The 21,752-nt window shown below is 37.0% G+C and overlaps 1 protein-coding gene across 4 annotated transcripts in view; it reads right to left on the minus strand.

The window, feature by feature from the left end:
* The window catches only part of PHF14 (PHD finger protein 14), a 151,226-nt gene extending 138,892 nt beyond the window's left edge, over positions 1-12,334 (minus strand). For all 4 annotated transcript variants that reach the window (XM_042816587.1, XM_042816586.1, XM_042816589.1 and 1 more), the window contains exons 1-3: positions 12,253-12,334; positions 11,758-11,868; positions 2,514-3,160 (exon numbers count right to left, since the gene is read on the minus strand). In XM_042816587.1, coding sequence (XP_042672521.1) covers positions 2,514-3,160; positions 11,758-11,868; position 12,253 — 759 coding nt within the window. In that variant the 5' untranslated portion in view covers positions 12,254-12,334. The remainder of the gene's footprint in view (positions 1-2,513; positions 3,161-11,757; positions 11,869-12,252) is intronic.
* Positions 12,335-21,752: the final 9,418 nt, after the last annotated feature.

Below are 21,752 nucleotides of genomic sequence, written 5' to 3' on the forward strand. Positions count from 1 at the left end.
AAAAAAAAAAAAAAAAAACATGCGCAAACATGAGCAAAACAAAAAAGTGATGGAAGGCCGGATCTAGAGTTAGGATTCACAGGTATCTTGATTTACATTATGTGAAGAAGAAAGCCAGAAAGCCAACAAGTCAAATGCAGACAAGAATAACATTTTTTTTCATGCAGACGGACACAGACTTGGAGAAAAAGGCAGGAACTTCTCGAACAACTCCTGTTCCCTAGCCAAGTGAGAATAAGGACTTCATTCAAGCTATATGCCTACCTATTTATAAACTTAATGAGATCTTAAAAAACAGTAATTATCACAATCACCTCACTAGGAATAAGAGAATCCCATGAAGTGGTGGCAATTTATAAAAAACATGAAAGTATCATTTCTCTAATGATGCTTGACCTTGCAAAAGAAAGCTATGTTTGTCTGCCTCTGCTCAATACAGTACATAAGCACACAGCATTTCACTACAGCACAGGTTAGAAGACTCTCTATCCACGCCTCAAAATATTTTAAGTGCAGAAAAATAAAATAAAAACTGCACAACAATCAAAAAAAGGAACTGGGCCGCAAAGAATTTAAGAATGCATACTAAGGATTAGAATATATACAATGTATACTACAATATTCAGAGTTAACTACCTGAACAATCTTCCATGCAGTAATTATGCCTTAAGACATCTGTTTTTCTAAGAACTTAGCTTCTGCAACACAATGAGATTTTGCAATACAGCTTTTTTTTTTTCCCCTCAGTATTGGCTGTTAAAAATAGAGTTGAATATTAATCTAAAAATGAGTTCTAGAATCCAGTGTATAGATACTGTTGAAAGACTCTTAGCAAAAAGATCTGTTCACAAACAGCATTCAGCTTCACAGTTACGGAATTCTACTGCGAACTGCAAAATGTCAAATTCTGATTTTTATCTTTTGATTGATGTCTTAAATTCAAGGAGGAATATATACATACTAAGAAGGTTCCCAAAAGATGCATTTTAAGAGTGCTCTGAGTCTCTGAAGTAGGCTTCTTTTTCCAAGTCAATGGAAATTTAGGACATCTTGAAGAATATATCCCTAACAATCTAAGATCTCATTTCCATTCTGATACGGGAAACAACACTGGAAGGAAATAATCCATCTCCCAATGATGACGTGGTTCTCATTATTGATACTGGCAATGCCCTTTCAGCTCCTGAGCAAAGACAGTACAGGTAACAACACAAGAATTGTGCTGTACAGAGCTTGATAATGAAAGATAAACAGTAGCCTGATCAGGATAGAAAGATCTTTATATCTGCCAAAGTGAAACCATCTCACAGGCCAGCTTAGATGTGTAATGAAAGAGAAAGTCTGCAGACTGTAAATGGCATACAAGTTTAAAAATAAGAAGAACATTCTCTTATTGCTATTACTTATTACTACTCCAAGCAGCATCTAATATAGTAAACAACATTTCTAAGCATCACCATTCATTTATAAGTAGATAGCTACAGAGAATTAAAAAAAAAAAAAACCACTAGAATTATGCATTTTTAAACAATTATTTGATTATCTCGTTATTAAAACTGCACATCTGGCTTGCAATTATACATACGTGCATAAATATATACATCAAAATCTTGAACAGAGACCACTGATTCCTCCAATTATTTTGCTTAGTCTTCATTAAAATCAAGTCTAAATGAAGCAGCAATACTTTAAATTGTTATACCCTATAATTTAGCAAATGTTTCGTTTACGCTGCAATTGTTTCCTGAAAATAGAATGTAGATTTTTTTTTTTTTTTTTTACTCTGTTTACGATTTTGCTACTGGAGGAGAAGTCAGCCATCCTGACAACCTACTATCTTTTAATTCTTCCAAGGACTCAACCTCTAAGGCAACTGTAGCTGTACTGGAAAAGAAAGTTTCATTATTAAACACTTACCATAATATTGTCAGATTCCACAAACAGAAAATAGTTACTGTAATGATTAAGCGCACAAATGCTTCTTAGCACTGTAGGGAATTACTTCACTTGTATGCATTATATGTAAAACCAACATAAATTGTCATGATTGTCCTTAGATTTTAAACCCAACTGCGTATATTTACTTGCTTAGAATTCTAGCATTCAGACTTTGATGCCTGTGACAAAGAAGGGCTGGGACACAGAATAACCTATTATTTAGCTATTATGAGAATGTGATGTTTCTAATTTTTATAACATTATAGATGTGCTACATCTAACCTAAATATTCTGCTGTCATGCCTTGTATTTGCTTCAGAATTAATTCAATTGCCCTTCCCATTAAAGCCAAGAGAAGTCTGCCTATTGACTTTAGTGGCAATGGATCGGCCAAATGGTCCGAGCAAGATTATTTAATAAGCAGTGAGTGCTTATTTAGCCCAATTTTGCTGCTTTGTTTATTCCTCTAAACACAATGCCAGCCAATCAGTTTTAACTTTTTAAATTAACAGAACAGCACTGGAGAGTAGTTTCCATTTCTCAAGAGATATATTATAGAAAGTTGGTTGCACTACCTCATTACTCTTGCTTTGTGAAAGAGCCAGGCTATCATTTGTCAGTTCCTCATCATCTGCATTATTTCTGTTAAGAACTTTACTCTTCTTCTTCTTGGATCCTCCATCACTAGCTGTGCTGCTATTATCTTCTTCGTTACCTTCCTCATCATTGTCATCCTCATCACTTCCACTCCCATCATCTTCATCATCCTCATTATCTCCATCACTCCCTTCTTTTCGCAGTGCATTTTTCCCTTTTTTCTTCTCAGGAGTAGGCCGCCAGTCGTTGTCATCTTCACTATCATAATCATCCATATCATTTAGTTCTTCCATTGACACAAAATCCAGTAATGGTCGGTTCCTGCGCAAATTCCATTTTTTTGGTTCACTTGCTTGTTCATCAGCCACAGGATCAGTTTCAGCTGCTTTCTCTTTTTCTTTCTTCTTTTTTGGCTTCTCTTCTTCATCTTCTTGCTCTTTCTTTTCAGTTTTAATTATCTCTTTGTCTGCTGTCGGCACTTCTTCAGCAGAGCTCTTTGGCTGTTGCTCTTCTACTTTCTCTTCTGCTGGTTCCTCCTCCAAGATATTTTCTTCTGATTCAGTACAGGAACCTTCTCCACTGTCCTTTGATGCATCTTCACTTCCATGACCACTTCCTTCAGAATCTGTTGAGTATATGAAAATTTAAAAAGAAGTTCCAAAACAAATGTACCCCCAAAAATAAAGTCTGTTGAAGCAAGTTGTTAAACAAAAGAATGATGCATGTTCCTCCCTAATAAGGAAATCCACCTTTACTTTTTTTTTTTTCAATTTGTCTCCAAATACTGCTATTTCAAGTGCTATGTTGAGAATCTGTTAAAACATCAGTGCATTTTTAAATGGCAAAAAAAAGATGGTAAAATTTATTAATGAACGTTAAATGTTCATTTGAACTGCAGCTATTATTAATATTAACAATAAGTAAAGTGTCATTTTAATAAAACAGTATTAAATTTTTAATTTTTGGAGATGCTTTCTAAGTTTAAAAAAATTGTATTTGAAAAAAGAAGAATGTAGCTAATCCTATAAATTCATTTCTGTTATGGGTTTATTTTTATGGTTTGGGGTTTCCTTCAACATTAGTTACAAGCTGTATATGAACTATGCTTCATTCAGCATTAAGTCTGCACAACAGCACTAAATTCTAGCTTTAGATAACCCACATGATATTTTTCTGAGTGCATTAATTAACACAAGTCAGTTTGCACATGATCAAGGAACAAAAAAAGATTCATATGCTAAAAAAAAAAAAAAAAAAAAAAAAAAAAAAAAAAATTGCAAAAATAAAGGCATCTGTAGTACAAATTACACAAGAATTATTGAAAAAGATGACAAGCGAACTTGTTAATTTACAAAGATCATCCTCCTTGAGTTTTCTTCCATCTCATATCTTCCCACTGTTTTTCACTTACAGTATTTGTTTTAATGAAAAAAAAAAAAAACAAGAGAAGATTTTTTTTTAAATTAAGTATAAAGTTGCTTGATCCAATGTATGAATCAACCGCCCAACAGCTACATTTTTCAGTTTATTCAGAGCCTTCATCAACTCCTTGTAGCACTGTCAGATTTTATTAAATAGATAGAGAGAAGAAATGTTTTGGTACGTGAATTAAACATATATATATATATATATATATATTCACTTTACTTACCGCACACAAATATGACACTGATTTGATCACCTTACAAAGAGAGAATTTCTGTGCTTAACCACCTCTTTATAAAGCCAAATAAAGAAACAGTGGAGGCCAACATACTTCTTAAGGCACGTACATTTTGAGAACATGCTGCACACTTCACACATGCTACATATTCCCATCCACAGAATATGACTGACCGGTTATTCACCTGTTACATGAATATATTGGTCAATTTTGGTTTTATGGGTATACCCATATGTGGAAGCAGAAAGAATCTGATAAGGGGATCATATAATTATCAACATGAGAAAGTACATCGGTGCTACCACTACTGATCAGAACACTACTGCTACCAGGTGAACAACAGGCCCCTTACAAGCTGATAAAAAAGGAAGTTTTATTAAAGTCTTTTACTCAAAGAGTAATTTAGTAATGCCCGCCCCTCCCCTACCAGCCTTAATAATGGTACCTGAAGTAGAAGCATAACTAACTCAAATTTTGAAATAGTGAAATACTTTCTAGGCAAGAAAAGCAATATTAACTGAAATGCAGTATAGGAAATAATTCTTACGTTATAGTAGCTTTCTTTGGATTCCTATTTGCCAGATCTCATGACCACTCTAAAGGTAAGTCAAAGTTAGAGTATTCCACTAGGCATTTATGCTACAGATTAAATGCCAGATGGATGTTTGATACCAAATTTTTGTATTACAGGCTTCTACTGACAATGTGTCAAAGCAGTACGAAGCTTGCAATGCTACAATTATTTTCACAAGCTCTTATTACCTTATAATACGTACACGCATATATTATATCAATATTGTATCAAAACAGTAATTTAAGATTTCTGGACACTTTGTGTGGTTGCATTTCTGAACAGGCTTAGATTTCTTGGAAATTTAAGCTTCCACTTCATTTTTGGGGTGGAATTTTTGTTTGAGAATTATTTCCTTTGTAATAACACCCTATTGACCAACAGTGAATTTTGTACATCCATACTGCTGCACTAAGAATACTCTCTAACTGCCATATGCCATACAAACAGTATAAAGCAGAGAACAAATAAACTTCAGTTTCATTCACTTCGCACCTTCAAATTCTCTCTTTTGACTGCATGTTACATTTTGTATTTTCTATCTGCATGCATGCACGTACCAGAGATACCTATACTAAAGGATATCTCTATTTGAATGCATCCACTGTGATAGGTATTTCTCTAAAAAGAACGGTTCTGTGATAACAGCTATTTTTGTAGCAGTTCTTCTGTCAGATGCACTTTCAGTTAGAAAGAGACTGTAGCATACAATTTTCTCCTTGAAAGAAATTCTTAAAGAATGGCTCTTTCAAATTGGCAACCACATTATGTCATCTCCTACGGAAAAGAGTCAAGCTACTCTCAGTAAAAGGTTAGGCCAGATACACTGTCAAATAGCGAAGAATACAGAGTTCTGCTGAGAACAAATATTAGAGATAATGGTATGTTTACTTCTGTACAAATTGTAGCTTTAACTGCTGAGCACAGGAGCAGGTGGCACTCACACCCTGAAGCAGTAACTGAGAAATTCTCCAGTATATAATCTCCATTATGCACCAGAATTAACATCAGAAAAAGTATAATGAAGGTAAACAAAGGTAAACAAAAGCAGCTCCACATCAGCAGTATTCAAACACACGCTGTGCTCAAGACTTCAGAGGAAAGATACTACAGTATCTTTCAGCAGTTACAAACAGTTACTATAGTTACAAACTACAGTATCTTACAGCAGTTTAAAAACAAACACCAGGATTTTTGTAGGTCCATTTTTGCAGGCAACTGAACACTACCCAGTCTAAGAAAATCCGTACATACTTGAGAGTGTGTGCTACACTACTGAAATAGAAGGCTACTCACTCAGAGAAGACAGGTTGATTCTTCAGTGTAGTGTTAAGCTTATCAAACAGCTCTGTAAAAAGCAGTTTGAAGGATAAGCTAGCTAAAAGACGTCATAGACTCAATTTTGGTCTTGCCTCTTACACTGGCAAAGCCTAACCAATTTCAGATAATAGAAAAGAAGCATCTGGCATTTTTTTTTTTTTTTTTTTTTTTTTGTCATCTAGCATATCTAGCAGTATGCTTCAGACCATCCCCTTTATGAAGACAGTAACAAAACAGCAACAAAAACAACAAAAGGGCTACAGGAGAGGTTCATTTCTTTGGAGGTAAAAACAGTTGAATTACTGTAACTATAATCAGTAACTTAGTAGACTTTTTCTCCCAGTCACAAGGTAAACAACAAATCCTCTACATGAAGTTGAGAAATTACCTAGATATCTCTGCTAGAATCACACTTTACAACACCTACAAGCCCACAGTCAAGCTGCTCACATGTGCTATATCAGGCACGGGTAAAAGCAGCTGTATTTCCAAAATACATGAACTAGAAACTAAAATTAATATTGAAGATTCCAAAATACCTTAAAGAAACATTTAAACTAATGACAAAACTCTAATATTAATAATGCAATGTAAGAAGTCAAGGAAAACCAGACCATACATGAAAATTAAAATGAACTTTCGCATTGCCATAGGCAGTGTTATGTAACTGGTAAACTCTTGACCACAGTTATCTATTAGAATTAAATCATACAGCTTCACTGTGCTCAAACTGATAACCCAAAGCTATAGTGAAAGCAGCAATGGAAGTGACTTAACACTTCATTTTGAACATAAACCTAGATTCTCTTTTTCGACGTTATGACACTGGCTTTTTTAAACTACTGCGTAAAAGATGAAGGTAGAGTTACTTTAAATATTCAAACCCAGGTAGGCAATTGGCAATTCAATACTGTAATGCTAGCAATTAAAAAATTGGAACCATATGAACAAACATAGTAAACATAAAGAACAAAAATCACAACCAATTAGGATACTACTGTTCTGAGGTGGGAAGTTTATTTCTAAAAGAAGAGATGAAAAAAAATTTCTAACCACACATGGAGGCTGGAAGTCCAGGAAATGAAAACAATTACCCACTGTTACAATCATTTCAGAAGATGTATTTATTTAATAGAAAGAAAAAGAAGAAAAAAAAAAAGGAGAAACAAAGGTTTTTAATAAGCAATTTTCTCACTTCTACACTAGCAGCAGTGATATCACAGCATCTTCACAGATATCTATTCAAATCTTAAAAGCACTCAAAACTTCAAGCTAACTTTGTATTGAGTCCATAGGCACTGCCTCAACTGCCTCAGACTTCAGCAAGACAGATGGAATCAGTTACCCAACCTCTTGAATTCACTTGACATTTCCCACTTTCAGGCTTAGTCTTTGAACTTTGAACTGTCTTTTGAACTTTACTCATTTGGATGAATTGGATTATATGCCCCATGACTTCTCTCAGCAAACTTTCACTGCTAAATATTCCATGATATTCCATACAGTTGGATTCCTAGGAGTTTGACCTCTTGAAAGAGGGACATGATAAATGGAGACTAAGTCTCTTAGGCACTGCCACAAGTACATGGCTGACAATTGAAACACCGTATCTTCCCTGAGAAGTGGACACACTGTAAACAGTCCATCCCACTGAGTTAATGAAGCTCAGAAGCTAAGCAGCACAAAATACACAAGACAGGCATACATGCACACACAAAAAAGAGGAGATGCAAGAGATAGTAAATTAGAAGTATTAAATAGCTAAGTAGGAGACCATGAATTCAAATTTGCATTCTGTCTTAATGAACAAGTACAAGGTTTTGTACGAGCAATGGTTTTGTAACCATTACTTCAAAGACAAGACGCAAAAGTCACAGCAGGAGGAAACAAAGAAAAACAATGTTACATCATCATAAAACCCTTAAGTTACCAGAATGAAAGCCATGATGACTGTCAGGACACACAAAGAATAACACGAGTCTCAGCACTTCCAAAGAAAACATCAGATCAAAACACCAGTCAGTCACTCCAAAATACCCCTGATTGGTAGACAGTTATATGTAGTATAGCATATAGCTATCGTATACAGCTAACACACAGCAAGGCTGCAAAGTTAAGTCTTCAAATTCAATTACAATAACTAATATTGTGCAATTACTTGGAAAAAAAAAAAAAAAAAATGCAGCAGAGCTAATCACTAAGTAAATTATCTTGTCCTCTCTGTCTGCAAAAACATTCCCCAAGTTCATTCTCAAAAACAAAACTCTTTAGTTTCTTCATCTGTATTTCAGTTGTGTTTATCACAACTGCAATTTGATGCTCTGCAAACCTTTTCATATGACAACATCCTGCACAGGAAAGAAACAGTGGAAGAGGAAACAAATTATAGAAAGACAGAGAAATCAAAAGTTGCAAATACAAGTGTTTCAGAACACCTAATAGATGCATTTATATAAATCATCACATGATTTAAACAGAGCTCCTATCGACCTCAGTGAGAATAACAGTACATGGTATTTCTGCAAGTCAGTCTTTATGCTCAACACAAAAGAAAAGATCCCAAACATTTATAAAATGCCCCTAAAAATGAAAGTCCAGGGGACTTTTAGCAGAAGTAATGACTGAATTCAGCTCCTTAAGGCTGAATTCAACTACACTTTTCTTAGTTACACTGAAAAAGAGGTTCAGTCCTTAAATTCACGTATCGTGCTTGTTCAAGGAACAACTTTAGAAGCAATTAATGAAGAAACAATGAAAGAGGAGCTGGGAAAAAAAAATAATTACTTAGCATTAAAATAATACAAAGCCAACAGGCCTGAAATTATTTCTATTAAATAATTTGACAATAACATAACAGCGCTAAAATCAATTCCTTTAAACTAATGTTATAATTTTTCTTTGGAATAGAAAAGTCAATAATTGCTGTTAGTGTAACATAAACCCATAAGAAAATAACACAGTAAGTAAAGGGCATATTTCCTACTGAAGGTTTTGCAATGAAAATGGATGCTAGGCTATTAAATATACTTCCTGTAATGAAAGAGTCACTGAGACATCAAGATCCTGAATACAAAATTCAGCAATTACAATTCCTTCCTATAAATACCAAACATCAACTTATCAAATCCTTACTGCATCACATATTCCCTGACATCTGATAGAACATGCATAGAAGTTTTAATGTTGAGGGTTCAGTCCTCCTAGACTTGCACATTATCATCTACTCCCACATATCACTTAAAATCCTTAAGCTCATACATATGGATGCAACAAAATCAGCAGGGAGTAAACAACTTCAGAACAATTTTAATTCAGTGTTTAGATAGTCTAGATAGTCCTTGAACCTTTAGCTGTCAAATTTGCTTCTTTTTTAATTTAAAAATTGCTACTTATAGACATATTTATGACTCAAATAAAACACGCAATGCAGAGCAATAAAATTAACACAGATAAGGAATCTTTTTGAGCCGTAAGTAGACTTAGTGGTAATTTACAATGTAGAAAGATCACCTGTGCCCCTATTTATTTAATCCCCTCTATAAGCAAATTGTGCAGTGAAATTCTGAACTCAAAGAACCACTAAATACTGTATGTATACAGACCATGATTTGCAACAGGCTGCACATGGAGCCCACTGAAAGAAGGAAAAGAGCAACAACCTTGACTCTAGTGGAGAACTACATACTATGCTTTGAAGACTAAATCCTGCAGAGAGCAAAAGGAAAATATGTTGTCTATCAGTATCCTATCAACAGCAATCCAGAATTTGTCTGGTGGGTGTGTTTCTGTGCACACCATTTTTTTTCCCCTACAAACATAGTATACATACATACATACAAACTTTGAAGTGATCAATTTTATTTATCTAAGTGCCTTTGTTTTAGTACGTCTTCCACTTACATGAAATGGATTAAGTACAAACAAACGTAAGGGTATTTTATACCAACCTCTTTTGAAATCATCACAGATGCCCTATGTCAAATATTCTGCAGCTATCCAAATGATCTGTACAACAACAACTTCTCATTCAGTTTAAGATACTATACATTTAATAACTTCCTACTCCTCCAAATCCCAACTCCTCCAAATCCTCACAAAGTTTTTTTTCCACACTAAAGACAATGTTTGAAGAAAAAAAAAAGTGAAAAACATCCAACACTGTTGTTTCAAAAACATTTTCACTTAATGTTATGCAAAAGGAAGTCAAATAAGATATTCAAACACAAAAGAGTAACCCATTGGGTTTTTCCAATTATACAGTTAAGTCCATTCAGTGGCTTTAAAAGAGATTCAACTTCCTCAAAATGCAACTGAAGTTGAACCACTCTGAGGTGGACACTGTTCCCCCTTGCACACATACATACTCTGAAAGTTGAAAAATCAACAACAAAATAGTCCTTTCCATCCATCCAAAGTTGAGACTTTTAAGTAATGAATGACAGCTTTCTTATCAAATAATACATTGCTCTGGATTACATGTCCACGTTCCATATTGTATTTCTTTTTCCTTCAAACGCAACCTACGTTTCTAATGCAAAATGGAGAGATTTTATTTGGGACCTAAAGGAGGGATTTAAAACAAAATCCCAAAGCAGTATTATAGAAGCAAACAAGAAAAGCCTTCAAAACTTCACACAGAACTGGTACTGGTGAAATGACCACTGAGCTCTTCTCAAGTTCATTAATACACAAGATCTTCATAGATAATTGAAAAAAAAAAAAAGACATAATTACAAGGAGATGGGGAATATTTTTGCAAGATGAAGTCAGATGAAAACATAGATCAACATCTCCAGTGCAGAACGAAGAAAGTACAGTTCTTTGGCAAGGTGTCATAATGCTTCCCTTATAGCTTAAATACACTGCTTTTCTTTGCCCGTTTCCCTGAGCATGACGTAAAACATCCACCATGCAGCTTTTAACAAACAGAGTCCTGCCCCTTTTCTCCCCCTCCTCTCTCTCTCCAGGAGAGCTCAATTTATTCAGCATCTTGTCTACTTTCAGTTTCTGTGAATGTTCATTCAGATTGAGGAACGCACAGAGAAGAACACTACAAGAACACATCCCAAAGCAAGGACTTCTGGTATGAAATGCTTACATCTTTCTACACAACTATCACAGAAGACATCCTAAGTCTGTTGTAAAAAATATTAACAATAATAATATAGAATAAAAACTTGAAGAGATTATCTTTCTGTTTAAGATGTTCACTCAGAGTGGAATTACCCTTGAGAAGTCAGGCAGGTTCCTCAGTCCTCAACAAATTACTATCCAGACTTATTCAAAACAAAACGGCTTTACAGCAGTTACTCCAATACCAAAAGAAGCTAAAGTTCCCAAAGCTGTCTTTTGACTGAGGAAATAAAAAGCAACAGAAATAGCCATGACAATCAGCACAGAAACTGCTGAAATGCTTCTGCCAAAACTTATTTGATAAGAGAGTTTTCCACTGTGAAAAATTTATGTTCAAAGGCAGCACTGTATGTTTTACTTGATCAGTTGTTTCCTATCTGCAGCATGGAATCTCCAGTTATGCAACTGAAGCCCTTCCAGCCCCTCGTCCCAGCAGCTCACTAATACCACTCTATCTCCTGCGTGACATTAAACAAGCAACCCTAAAACAAAAATGAAGTAATTCTCAACAGAGGCGATGAGGAAATATATTTACCTGAAGCATCTCCAACTTTAAAATCACTGTCATCAGAGCTATCATAATCTAAAGCTTCCAGCAGGGAAGCCGCCAGAGGCTTCACTTGTCTCCTCTTCGAGCTGCGATCCACTGCAGAAAGAAGCATAGTACTCCTATTAGACAGCACAATGAACACGCAGCGTGCTTAGACGTGCGGCGTTAACCCGACGGGGCAGCCCGCACACGAGTGCTGCCGGCACCGGCTTCACCGTGCCAGGGACGGGGGAACCACTCACACCCCGGGCACCTCGTATAGCCGGCACCGGCACCACCCCGGGCCCGGGCTGGCGAAGGGAGCCGCTTCCCTGCAGCACCTCCAGGCGTTCCGCCATCCAGCGCCGGAGATACGGCACGGCAGAAGGAGGACCCGACCCGCCCGACATCCCGGAGAGACGCTGGGCTGCCCCCGTCCCGCCGAGCGCCTCCGCGCTCTCCCCGGGGAAGGGGCGGTAGAAGCCGCTGAGAAGCACTTACTAAAGGCTATGCAGGTGAGCGGCGGCGACTGGGAACGTGTCCAGGCGGCGGCAGCGCGGCGCCGCCTCAGCCCCTCGGGCGCGGACCGCTGAGCCTCGGACCCCCTCCCCAGACAATGGGCACGGCGGCGGCACGGCGGCGACCCGGATGCAGACCCTCGCTCGCCCGTCGCCGACCCAACAGCGCATGTGCGAAGGCGCTGCGCCTGCGCGTAGCGAGGTGAAGGCTAGGAGGAGGCGGGTGCTGCCCGTAGTCCGCCCGGTTGCAGCCAGGAGCTTCATCTCGGCGTCGCGGGGGCGGGGGCTCCGCGGGGCTGGGTGCGAGTCGAGTGGTCCGTCCGTCCGTCCGTCCGGACCGGCAGAGTCCTGTGCGCGTTTACGGTGACTTTCGAAATCCTGATGCAGAAGAGCATCTCAACAAAAATCACTAGGGTGTCCCTCGGTTCCCCCGTATGGAAGATTGTTTTATTAAACAGCGGTGCCAAGTACCCAGAGAGTTTACGTGGTTAGTCTTCCTCCTTTGAATACATCATTCCTAACTCTGGTTCTATCATGCCTACCCAAATACACTCTCTACCCAGGCAATCTGGTGTTCCCTTCAAAACTCTGATCACCTTCCTGTTTCCTTAGGGATTGCATATGTCTTAGCTTTTCACACCTGGGCTGTTGTTTTTATTATTATTATTATTTCCTGTTAATTGGTATCCCCGTCCCACTTCACATATAATTTCAACCCTAATATGACAAGTAGAGGGATTTCATCTGTGGGCTCATACTGGAAATGTAGCCACATCTGACAGGATAACTCAGAAAGATTACAGGTAAAGGTGGAGAAAGAGTGGTGGAAGATCTTTCAATTCCTCTTAATGTGAAAGTTGAAGTAGATGTACATCAGAGAGTATAGATCTTCCAGGTTTTGAATCAGCTTGATTCAATACTAGCTTGTCATGCTAGTACTATTCCAATTCTTACCTGCGCATTCTCATTCATCAACAGAAAAATAGAACCAACACATCAATAAAAATACAAGTGTAAAGTACTTAATATTTATTCACTGTTTCCTCAAGCTTCTGTGCACTACAAAGATAGGACTTAGCAGCAAGTCCTTCTAATTCAATAAGTATATAAAACGTATAGCATAGAAAATAGCTTAAAAAAAAAAAAAAAAAAAAAAAAAAAAAAAACCACAGTCTGTGATATTATTCTGTGGAAGCTTCTGGCTATTAAAGCAGCTATTGAATGATAAGTACCCCTTCAGACATTTTACCCTCCTTTAGTTGATTTGGATCGTTTCACGTAACAGGAAAAGAAAGGAGAGTTCATGCTCCAAATGAAAGAAGCCTTCAGAGGAAATGTCTGACCTTTGTCAATCTCAGCAGATAGCCAAGTGTATGAAAATGTGCAGCTGCCTTCCTGATTTAAGAAATAAGGTGTTAATGGCACACTGCTGGGAGCTGGGCACTGTAAATGCCCAAATTAAATAGATGGTGTTTAGGTGTCGGTTTAGCACCTTTGAATACTATTCTTGTAAACACACAAGAAATTATCTTAAAAGGTAATTTTTAGAGCAAAGTTACAAGGAGCTGAAATAGCACATCCACTATGAAAATGTCATGGCAACTCCATCACTAGCACAACATCTAAAAAATTTCTAGAAATTCTTCAGTATATCAGGTCATGTCAAATACATCAGGTCTTTCAATTATCTCCACATTCTAATGGTTCTCTCCAGGCCTGTACTTCAGTGCACAGTCAACTACAAAAGCAGGTGTCTGAATTTCCATTTCAGTGCAACTCTTCAACTGCTACAGAAGGAGAGAAAATAATATCTTCTAACTGTACTTTTGCCCTAAGAAAAAAGAATCTTTGTCATGATTCTGTAAAGACAATTTTAGAGGGAGTTATACAATGCCAAATCAGGAGAGAATATGGTTGTATTCACATAAATTGACTTTAAAATATCATCTTTAGTTTAATGAAAGTGTCATGTTTTCAAAGGAAGAAATACAATAATACAACATTTCCTCACCTAGAGAATAAACTGAAGAAAAGGTATGTTTTTAACTCATCCATCAACTGTGAATGGTGAAATAATATTATGAGGAACTATATCTATTTTTTTTTTCCTGTCAGTGAGCAGACAGTTAAAGCCATGACCTACCTGTCTAAATCCAAACAGCAAACTCTTTTTTTATCCATCAAAACATCACCATCTGTAGTAGGGAGACTGACCTTTTCAAGTACCTTCCCAAAGCGAATTGTTCCAGCTTTCACTCTTTAACTGCACCATTACAGCAAGCACCTCTCTGTGATCTCTGCTCTTTTATCTCATATATTATGGCAAAATATAAAGAGAAAAAGACTGAATCAGATATATTTGCTATTTTAAATCACAAATAGAGGAAAAACCAGCATCAATAGTCTATGAACAATAAGAAAGAATAAAGTAATTCAAATACTGCCAGCAATATTCCCTTCATGTACACCAGTATTTCATGCTCTCCTTAAGCCAGTCTCAGCCTCATTTGATTAATTATGGATTTTGTTGATTATATGGTTCTCATGTTGTAAAAGATCTGAGAAAAGTAAAAGTTGGTCATACACATTTGCAATAGAAAACTTTCTGAAATATAAATAAATAAATAAATAAACAAAGCGTTAAGATTGCAAGCATTAAGAAATATTAGAAATAGTGCTGTCATTTAGCTCTGTCACACAGTGCAATGTGTGTCTTCTTTCATTTTTAGATAGAGCTTTGCCCCACTTTCCCTTTTACTTGCTGGTATGGGATGCAGGTGTTAAACCCATGGATTGGCAAAGATGGATTTGTCTATTTCTGCTGCAGACAGATCTCGTGTAAGTTGCCCATGCTCAAATGGAGGCTCACAGGCAGTCAACTCCTACTCTCTATTCCCAGTGCTGAAATGCAGACCTCAGCAAGCCTCTGTGTGGAGTCTTAGTCCTGCAGCTCCTTCACCAACTGCTTATTTTAACTTAATAAAAATGCCATTTTGTAAATCTTCGTCATCTCAATCTTGACAAACCTAAAGCAGAGACTTTCCTCCTTTCCCCTGGTCACTTATCTCCTTTTGCAGTCACAGTGACACCACCCCTGCCACTCATGTGCACGCAAAGGACATTATTCTCAACACAGACCTCACTGCAGATCCTGCCACTAAAGGCACGTCTTAAAGATTCAGTGCAAAACACATCTAGCTGCAGCTTTCCTATCTCCTTGTTTAGCAAAAAGTCATGTCTAGGCTCATCTCCCTTCTCATTTACATCAATATTCCTTTGTCTGATTTTTGAAAATGCAATTCTGATGTTGCCGTATCTATTGTAATGATTTTTTTTCTCAGTTTCTACCATGTTCCTTTTCCATTTTATCCCTCCAGTGATTTCCCCTCGTCTGCTGCATCTGTCATAAATTACTTGGGTCTGATTTCAATACACTTCACAGACTACTCTTTCTTTTGCCTGCCATTTATTTATGGCAGATGACATTTGACATACATATTTGTTTTGTACAGTGTATTGCCTCCTGTTCTCTGTTACATTTTAAGACAACCATTTTTTTCTAGGCACCCTTCGTACTCAGAATGTGTTCCACGTAAATACTTGCAAACTCAGTTTGTGTTTCCTCTCAAAACACCCTTGTACTACCACACTTCCCAAATATGTTGTAAGGTTCAATGGATACTGTCTCTCCTATTGTCTCACAGTTAACTTTTACTGTTCTGTCATCGCCGTCCCTGATTTTTGTCCTATGCTTACATTCCAAAATCTGTTTGGAATAGTATTATTTACTATTATTTATTTATTACTCAGTATTTCCATTTTTGCATTGTTTTTCTCTCTATGATTTATGTGATGTAGTAGAACTTTGAGTCAAGATTGAAGCCTGTAGACATAAAAGCTATTAAAAAAGCTAAAAGGAATAGTAAGAATTTTTATTTAAAATTTTCATTTTAATATAATTTTATTTGATATTCAGGCAGCAAGCTCATCAAATAAGCAATATTTTCTTTGTCTGTTAAGTGTATATAATTTAGCTATATAATAAAAAAATAATAGTTAATAATAATACATAAATATTAAAGCATTAGACCATAGAGGTGTTGTATTGGCTCAGATTCAGAGAAAGACATGAAAAGGCAGGTACAGAATAAGTATGTATGATACTTTCTACTGATTTTCCAACTTCCAATTATCTTCAGTTTTGAGACTTTCTTGATCCAGGTGTGCATTGTCCACTTAGTGGCCTGTAATGAACCTTTCTTCTGAGAATCTTTCTCATAAGAATCTTTTTTACGACATAATTTGGCACAGAATTCCATAAAATTTTCTATGAACCTACCATCCTGTGTATGGCAACAGTATCATTTTGCATGTTTGTAATCTGGCTTTTATGCTGTTCTGTTCCATCTGTTAACTCCTCCCTTTTCCAGGCTGAGGAATCCCAGCCCCTCAGTCACTGCTGACAGGGAAACTGTTTCATTTCTTTGGTAATTCTTGTTTTCCTTGAGTTTTTTTCAAACTTAATACGTAGGTTACTCCAGAAGTAATGCCTGTGGAAACTACAATAGATACAAAGAGCACAATAACACCAATAGAACAAATTATCAGCTACAAAACACTGTGTTTCAACATAGGCACCATGCTTAGCTAATTATTTTTGCCAGCCAAGAACAAGTTCCTGTGCCAGTGGAGATGACCCACTGTTTCACAGTTTTCCTAGCCATTGCCTCACTGTGTTCATATCCATTGTTTGGTCTCCATAAGCATTCAGGAAGTGTTGATGAATGTCAGTAGATGCAATTTTTTCTGCATCGAGTAATTCAGTGACACATCTTTGCTTCATACACACTTCCACATCAGTCGCCATTCTGTCAGACTGCCCCTCTGCTACCATCTATCACACAGGAATAAAATGTAATGCAATACCAGCAGGAAGATTCAATCTCTACTGCCACAACACCAATATCACTATCTGATGTCATGGGCCAACGTGGTGAAATAGAAGGCATTACTTTCAGATCAGCACTTGTACATCCTTTCTGTAAAGGAAGAACAGCACTGAAATGCAGACAAATTGTACATTTATTCAGTTGTCTAAGGACATTTTCTGGTTTGTTCTCTATTCTTGTCCTAGTAATTTTTACGATTTTTCTTTTTTTTTATCTTTGAGATATGGAGTGGGCACTGACTGCTACACAGCACTGAACCAGCACTTTTGTGAAAAAAATTCTAAGATCCTGTTCTTCAAATGAGACCGGTTGGCTCAGAGTCTGTCATTTCATTTGTGAAGTTAGGATTGCTTTTCCTCAGGATCATCAATTTCTTTACATTTATCTACCCCACATTTCGTTTCCTTTGCATTTATCTTGATTGAATTTCATCTGGTATTTTATTTACTGCCCAGTCCTATAAGAGTATTTCAGCTGTTCCATGCATGAGTTATTTTTGAATTTTTGCAGTAGTGGTGGTTTCTTAATATCTTATCAGTATTTTATCTTTTCTCTTAATATTTCATTAGTAGCTGCTTCCACAGTAACTTCAAATTCAGATAAGATCTTCTGCTGAGCCTTCTTGCACTAGAGAAGAGCATCTTTTTTTCACGGAGAACACTGGTGGGAAGAGTTCATTTCCCTATCTAAGTACACACTTTCAAGAACGATCAGTTGTCCCGATGGATGCTGGCATGTTCCTTGCTGCCTTTGAAATATGAGTTAATAACAACTTGGGTTCTCTCATCTAATGGATCCTGAAACATTTTTCCATTCCACCTAATAAATCACATTTTTATTTATTCTACTAGAGCTTATCATACTTTGCATTGTCTTGTTTTAAATACAGTTCCAGTCACTTGAAGGATTTCTTCCTCTTTATAACAGTCTCCTTTACCTTGCTAGAGTGATTTCAGCTTCCTTTTACATTTTCACTATCATTTCCACGTGTTAAGCAGTAATGCTCTGATTCCAGTATAGTACTCTCCAGCAGTTTACATGACTCTTTCCTTAAAACTATCCCACTCAGATGTGTCATTAATAAGCTTCCTCATATTATTTAAAATAGTAAGAGGTGGTTAATTTGTTCATTTCATTTTATTCTGATTTCTTGAAAATACACTGATAATTTGCAGTAGGCACAATTTATTTTATTGCATGTATATTTTATGTCAGTAATATTACAGTGCTCCACTGATTGTTTTCTTCCCAAAAGTCTGTTATGCCTTTTGTGTGTGTGTGTGTGTGTAAGGGAGGACATTCCTGTTCCCCCATCTTATTTTTGAGTATTCTGGCACTTACATATGTGCCTGTCTGTTGTTCCCACTTTGGGAAGTCATTTATGTAACACACATAATAATTACATCCTTTCACCCATCCGGTACAGTAAAATACAGAGCTTATAAGACTTCATTTTCAGCAGCAGCATTGTTGCATAACAGTATGTTCTTGTGCATTTTTGTTTCTTTCACTGTTTCTGTTTTAAACGCTCAATTATTACTTTCTAGAAGTACAGTGGCAAACTAAACATCACACAGTATGCACCTTGTTAGTGCCTGCACATATAGGCTCTTCCTGGAGTTCAGCCACCCGTGCTCAAGCCCAGCACCAATGTTGTGGTGCCTTGCACCTTGGATCAGACTCTGGAGAAAAGCTGTGAGAGTCACTCATAAGAATCCTTGCTGGAAAGCGAGCCCTTGGCTCTGAAGCAGCATTAAGCTCAGCTCTTAGTCATGGATCTTGTCTGAACAATGACTGCCTGCCTGTGCCTGATCTTGTTCCTCATTGGTCTTATACCACTGACTCTCTGCCTGTTGCTATGTACTTGGATGGAATCATCAGACATCTGGCTGACCCTTTTGACCATCACGTGTGCTTTTCTTCTGCTGGCACTGTGTCATCCCTGCTTTGCTGTCACCATCAGCTCCTGGCTCACCTTCCCTTACACAGCAAACTCCCTTTTGCAGTTCCCTAACATCTTATTCAGCTGAATTTCAGATAAAGTACTTCATACTGAAATTATCCTCAATTCATAATGGACCTGTATTCTTCCTCCTTGTATCATCCAGTCAAGATAATGAAAGTCCGTCTTTCTGCCTCTTCTCATGGTTCCATGAGGGGCAAGGAATCACTTTACAGAATACTGTCACACAAACCTTAGTCTTCAACTTCCTTCTCATTTGCCTAAATGTTCTTTCCTTTATCATTCTGGTGCACCACAGCCAGTTATACTTTCCCAGCACTCCTTAGAAGCCTATTTACTAAATGGATTTGCTGCCTGGTAGTCACTATAGAGCCTGCAAGCCTCTTGGGGTCACAGAGCCAGGCATCTGTATGTGCAATGATAGATTATTCCACCAATATCTTTTTCTTGTTGGGAAAAAAGTTACATGCAATACAAATAAAGAATGTCATTCTATTCTTTTTTAATAATGGAGATTCACTCCCTCTTAACAAACTATGAAAAATATGAGCATAAGCCACAATTCCCAGTGCCTTCAGAGTGCTCTGGCTCAGACTTTCAATGACACTGCCTGATACACTTTTTGCAGACCCAGTCTTTCATCCACCATGTCACTGTGGTGTTGTTCTGAAAAAAACTGGGATGTAAAGAACATCTGCTATAACAAACATAAAAAGCACAGACCTGCTGTTACTAATGGGAAATATTCTAAGGGCTTGGATTTAGAAAAAAAGTTAATTAATTTTTGAAGAATAATTGCTTTGATTGCACGTGTCAATGACCCTTCTCACATAAAGCTTTTCCAGTACAATCCTGTTTTAGTCTCACCGAGGACAAAAGATTCTTCAGCTGCAACTGACAGAAATCTTTATGAATTGCTATAAATTCTCCTGAAGAGGGTTCTGTAGTTTCCTTTTTAATTCTATTTAGTTATTATCTGTAAACAAAAGAAGCTGAGCTGGCCTGGTTTGGATTTGTATAAAAAATTATAATGAAATAATAAAACCAGTATGCAATAAAGAAAGGAAATAACTGCTTTTAATGTCCTCTGTTAAATGTAATTGTTACATTTAGGAATCCATTTACTTCTTTCTCTAATATTAATTATTTCACTGATTAGCAGAATGTGAGACAAAAATACAGAAAACATCTTTTATCATCACAGAATTTATAGGAAATATCTATTTTTGTCAAATTACCGAAGTTTTTCTTGAAAAATGTTTTTGAGAATTTGAGCTGATTTAAGATCCAATTTATTACAAAAGAAAAGCCATTCAGTTATGCTAAAATATCACTTCATCATGACATTTGTACAGTTGTCTTTGTGTTTTAAAAAAGAAAAAGTCTCTAAGACATTTCTTTGTTAAGGTACTGTCAGCATATGGCAAAAATACTGGCACCTTGCATGGGAAGTGCAGCAAGAGCTGATAGTTCTTGTCTCGTTCTGTAGCTGGGGAGAAAATAGGCCACAGTGAAGGCCAGTCATACAGCCAGTGACCATCAGCTGTGTGGCAAGAAGCACAACTTCCTAGAAACAGATGTGGAAAGATGAACTGATTTTGCATGTTTTGGAAAGAGATTCTTCCTTCCTGTTAGATGGCAGAGCCCCCAAGAACAGCCCATTACAGCTGGGTCTTCAGAAGTCTCTGTGTAATTGTTTTATATACTACTCTGAAATGAATATTTCAATGGAAAAACATTTGAGAAATAATAGGTGCTAATTTAATATTAATGGATCAATTTCAAGTACATTTCAAGGACTATGAAATCCTGCAGATGAAGTTCTGCAGAAGAAGCAGATTTCCTTCTATACTGCTTTATTGTGGAGCCAGATATTTAGTGTTGACCTGTTCCATCTGCAAAACAGAGGTGGTTTTTTGTTTCGTTTTTGTTTTTGTTTTTTTTTTTGTTTTGATTGTACATTATTCAAAACATAGCTTGGCATTAGGCAAATGTACAGCTTTGGTGGTTTTGGTGGTATTGAGTTGGGGGTGAGCATATTAAGTAAATCCTCAAGACTTCAACTATCCAGCTCCAAACATGAGCAAGGCTTCTAGTTAAAAGATTCTACTCCATCTTCCATGAAAAAAAAAAAAAAAAAAAAAAAAGTATGCTAAATATCATCCAATAGCAACATTAACTTCTCTATGCTTACACAGAGTAAGTACACACTGTGAGAATTACAGAACTACACAATATCCAACCATAACGATGTCTCCCTAATCACATTCATAGCAGTGTGCAGTTTCACATGAAACCTGCCATCTTCTAATCTCAGTACCGGTATCAAATTTATAATTGCCCAAGCACACAGTGAGTCAGATTACATTTTTACCTGACAGAAAGCTACCCTATGAAGACGTTCTGCGAGTCCAAGACCAGTATATCCACTGCACATTCCCGTCTCTGTAGCAGTTCACGTTAGATCTGGTGGGACATATGCTGGTGGAACATACACTGAATTTCAGTCTTGAATTTCAGTGAGAAGACAGAGCCCCACTGCCCCCCTCCCGTTTCCTTCTCCTGGATTAT

Source organism: Centrocercus urophasianus, unplaced genomic scaffold (assembly GCF_019232065.1).
Source record: "Centrocercus urophasianus isolate 14NV4802_14NV808 unplaced genomic scaffold, USGS_Curo_1.0 seq_16, whole genome shotgun sequence".
Classification (NCBI taxonomy): domain Eukaryota; kingdom Metazoa; phylum Chordata; class Aves; order Galliformes; family Phasianidae; genus Centrocercus; species Centrocercus urophasianus.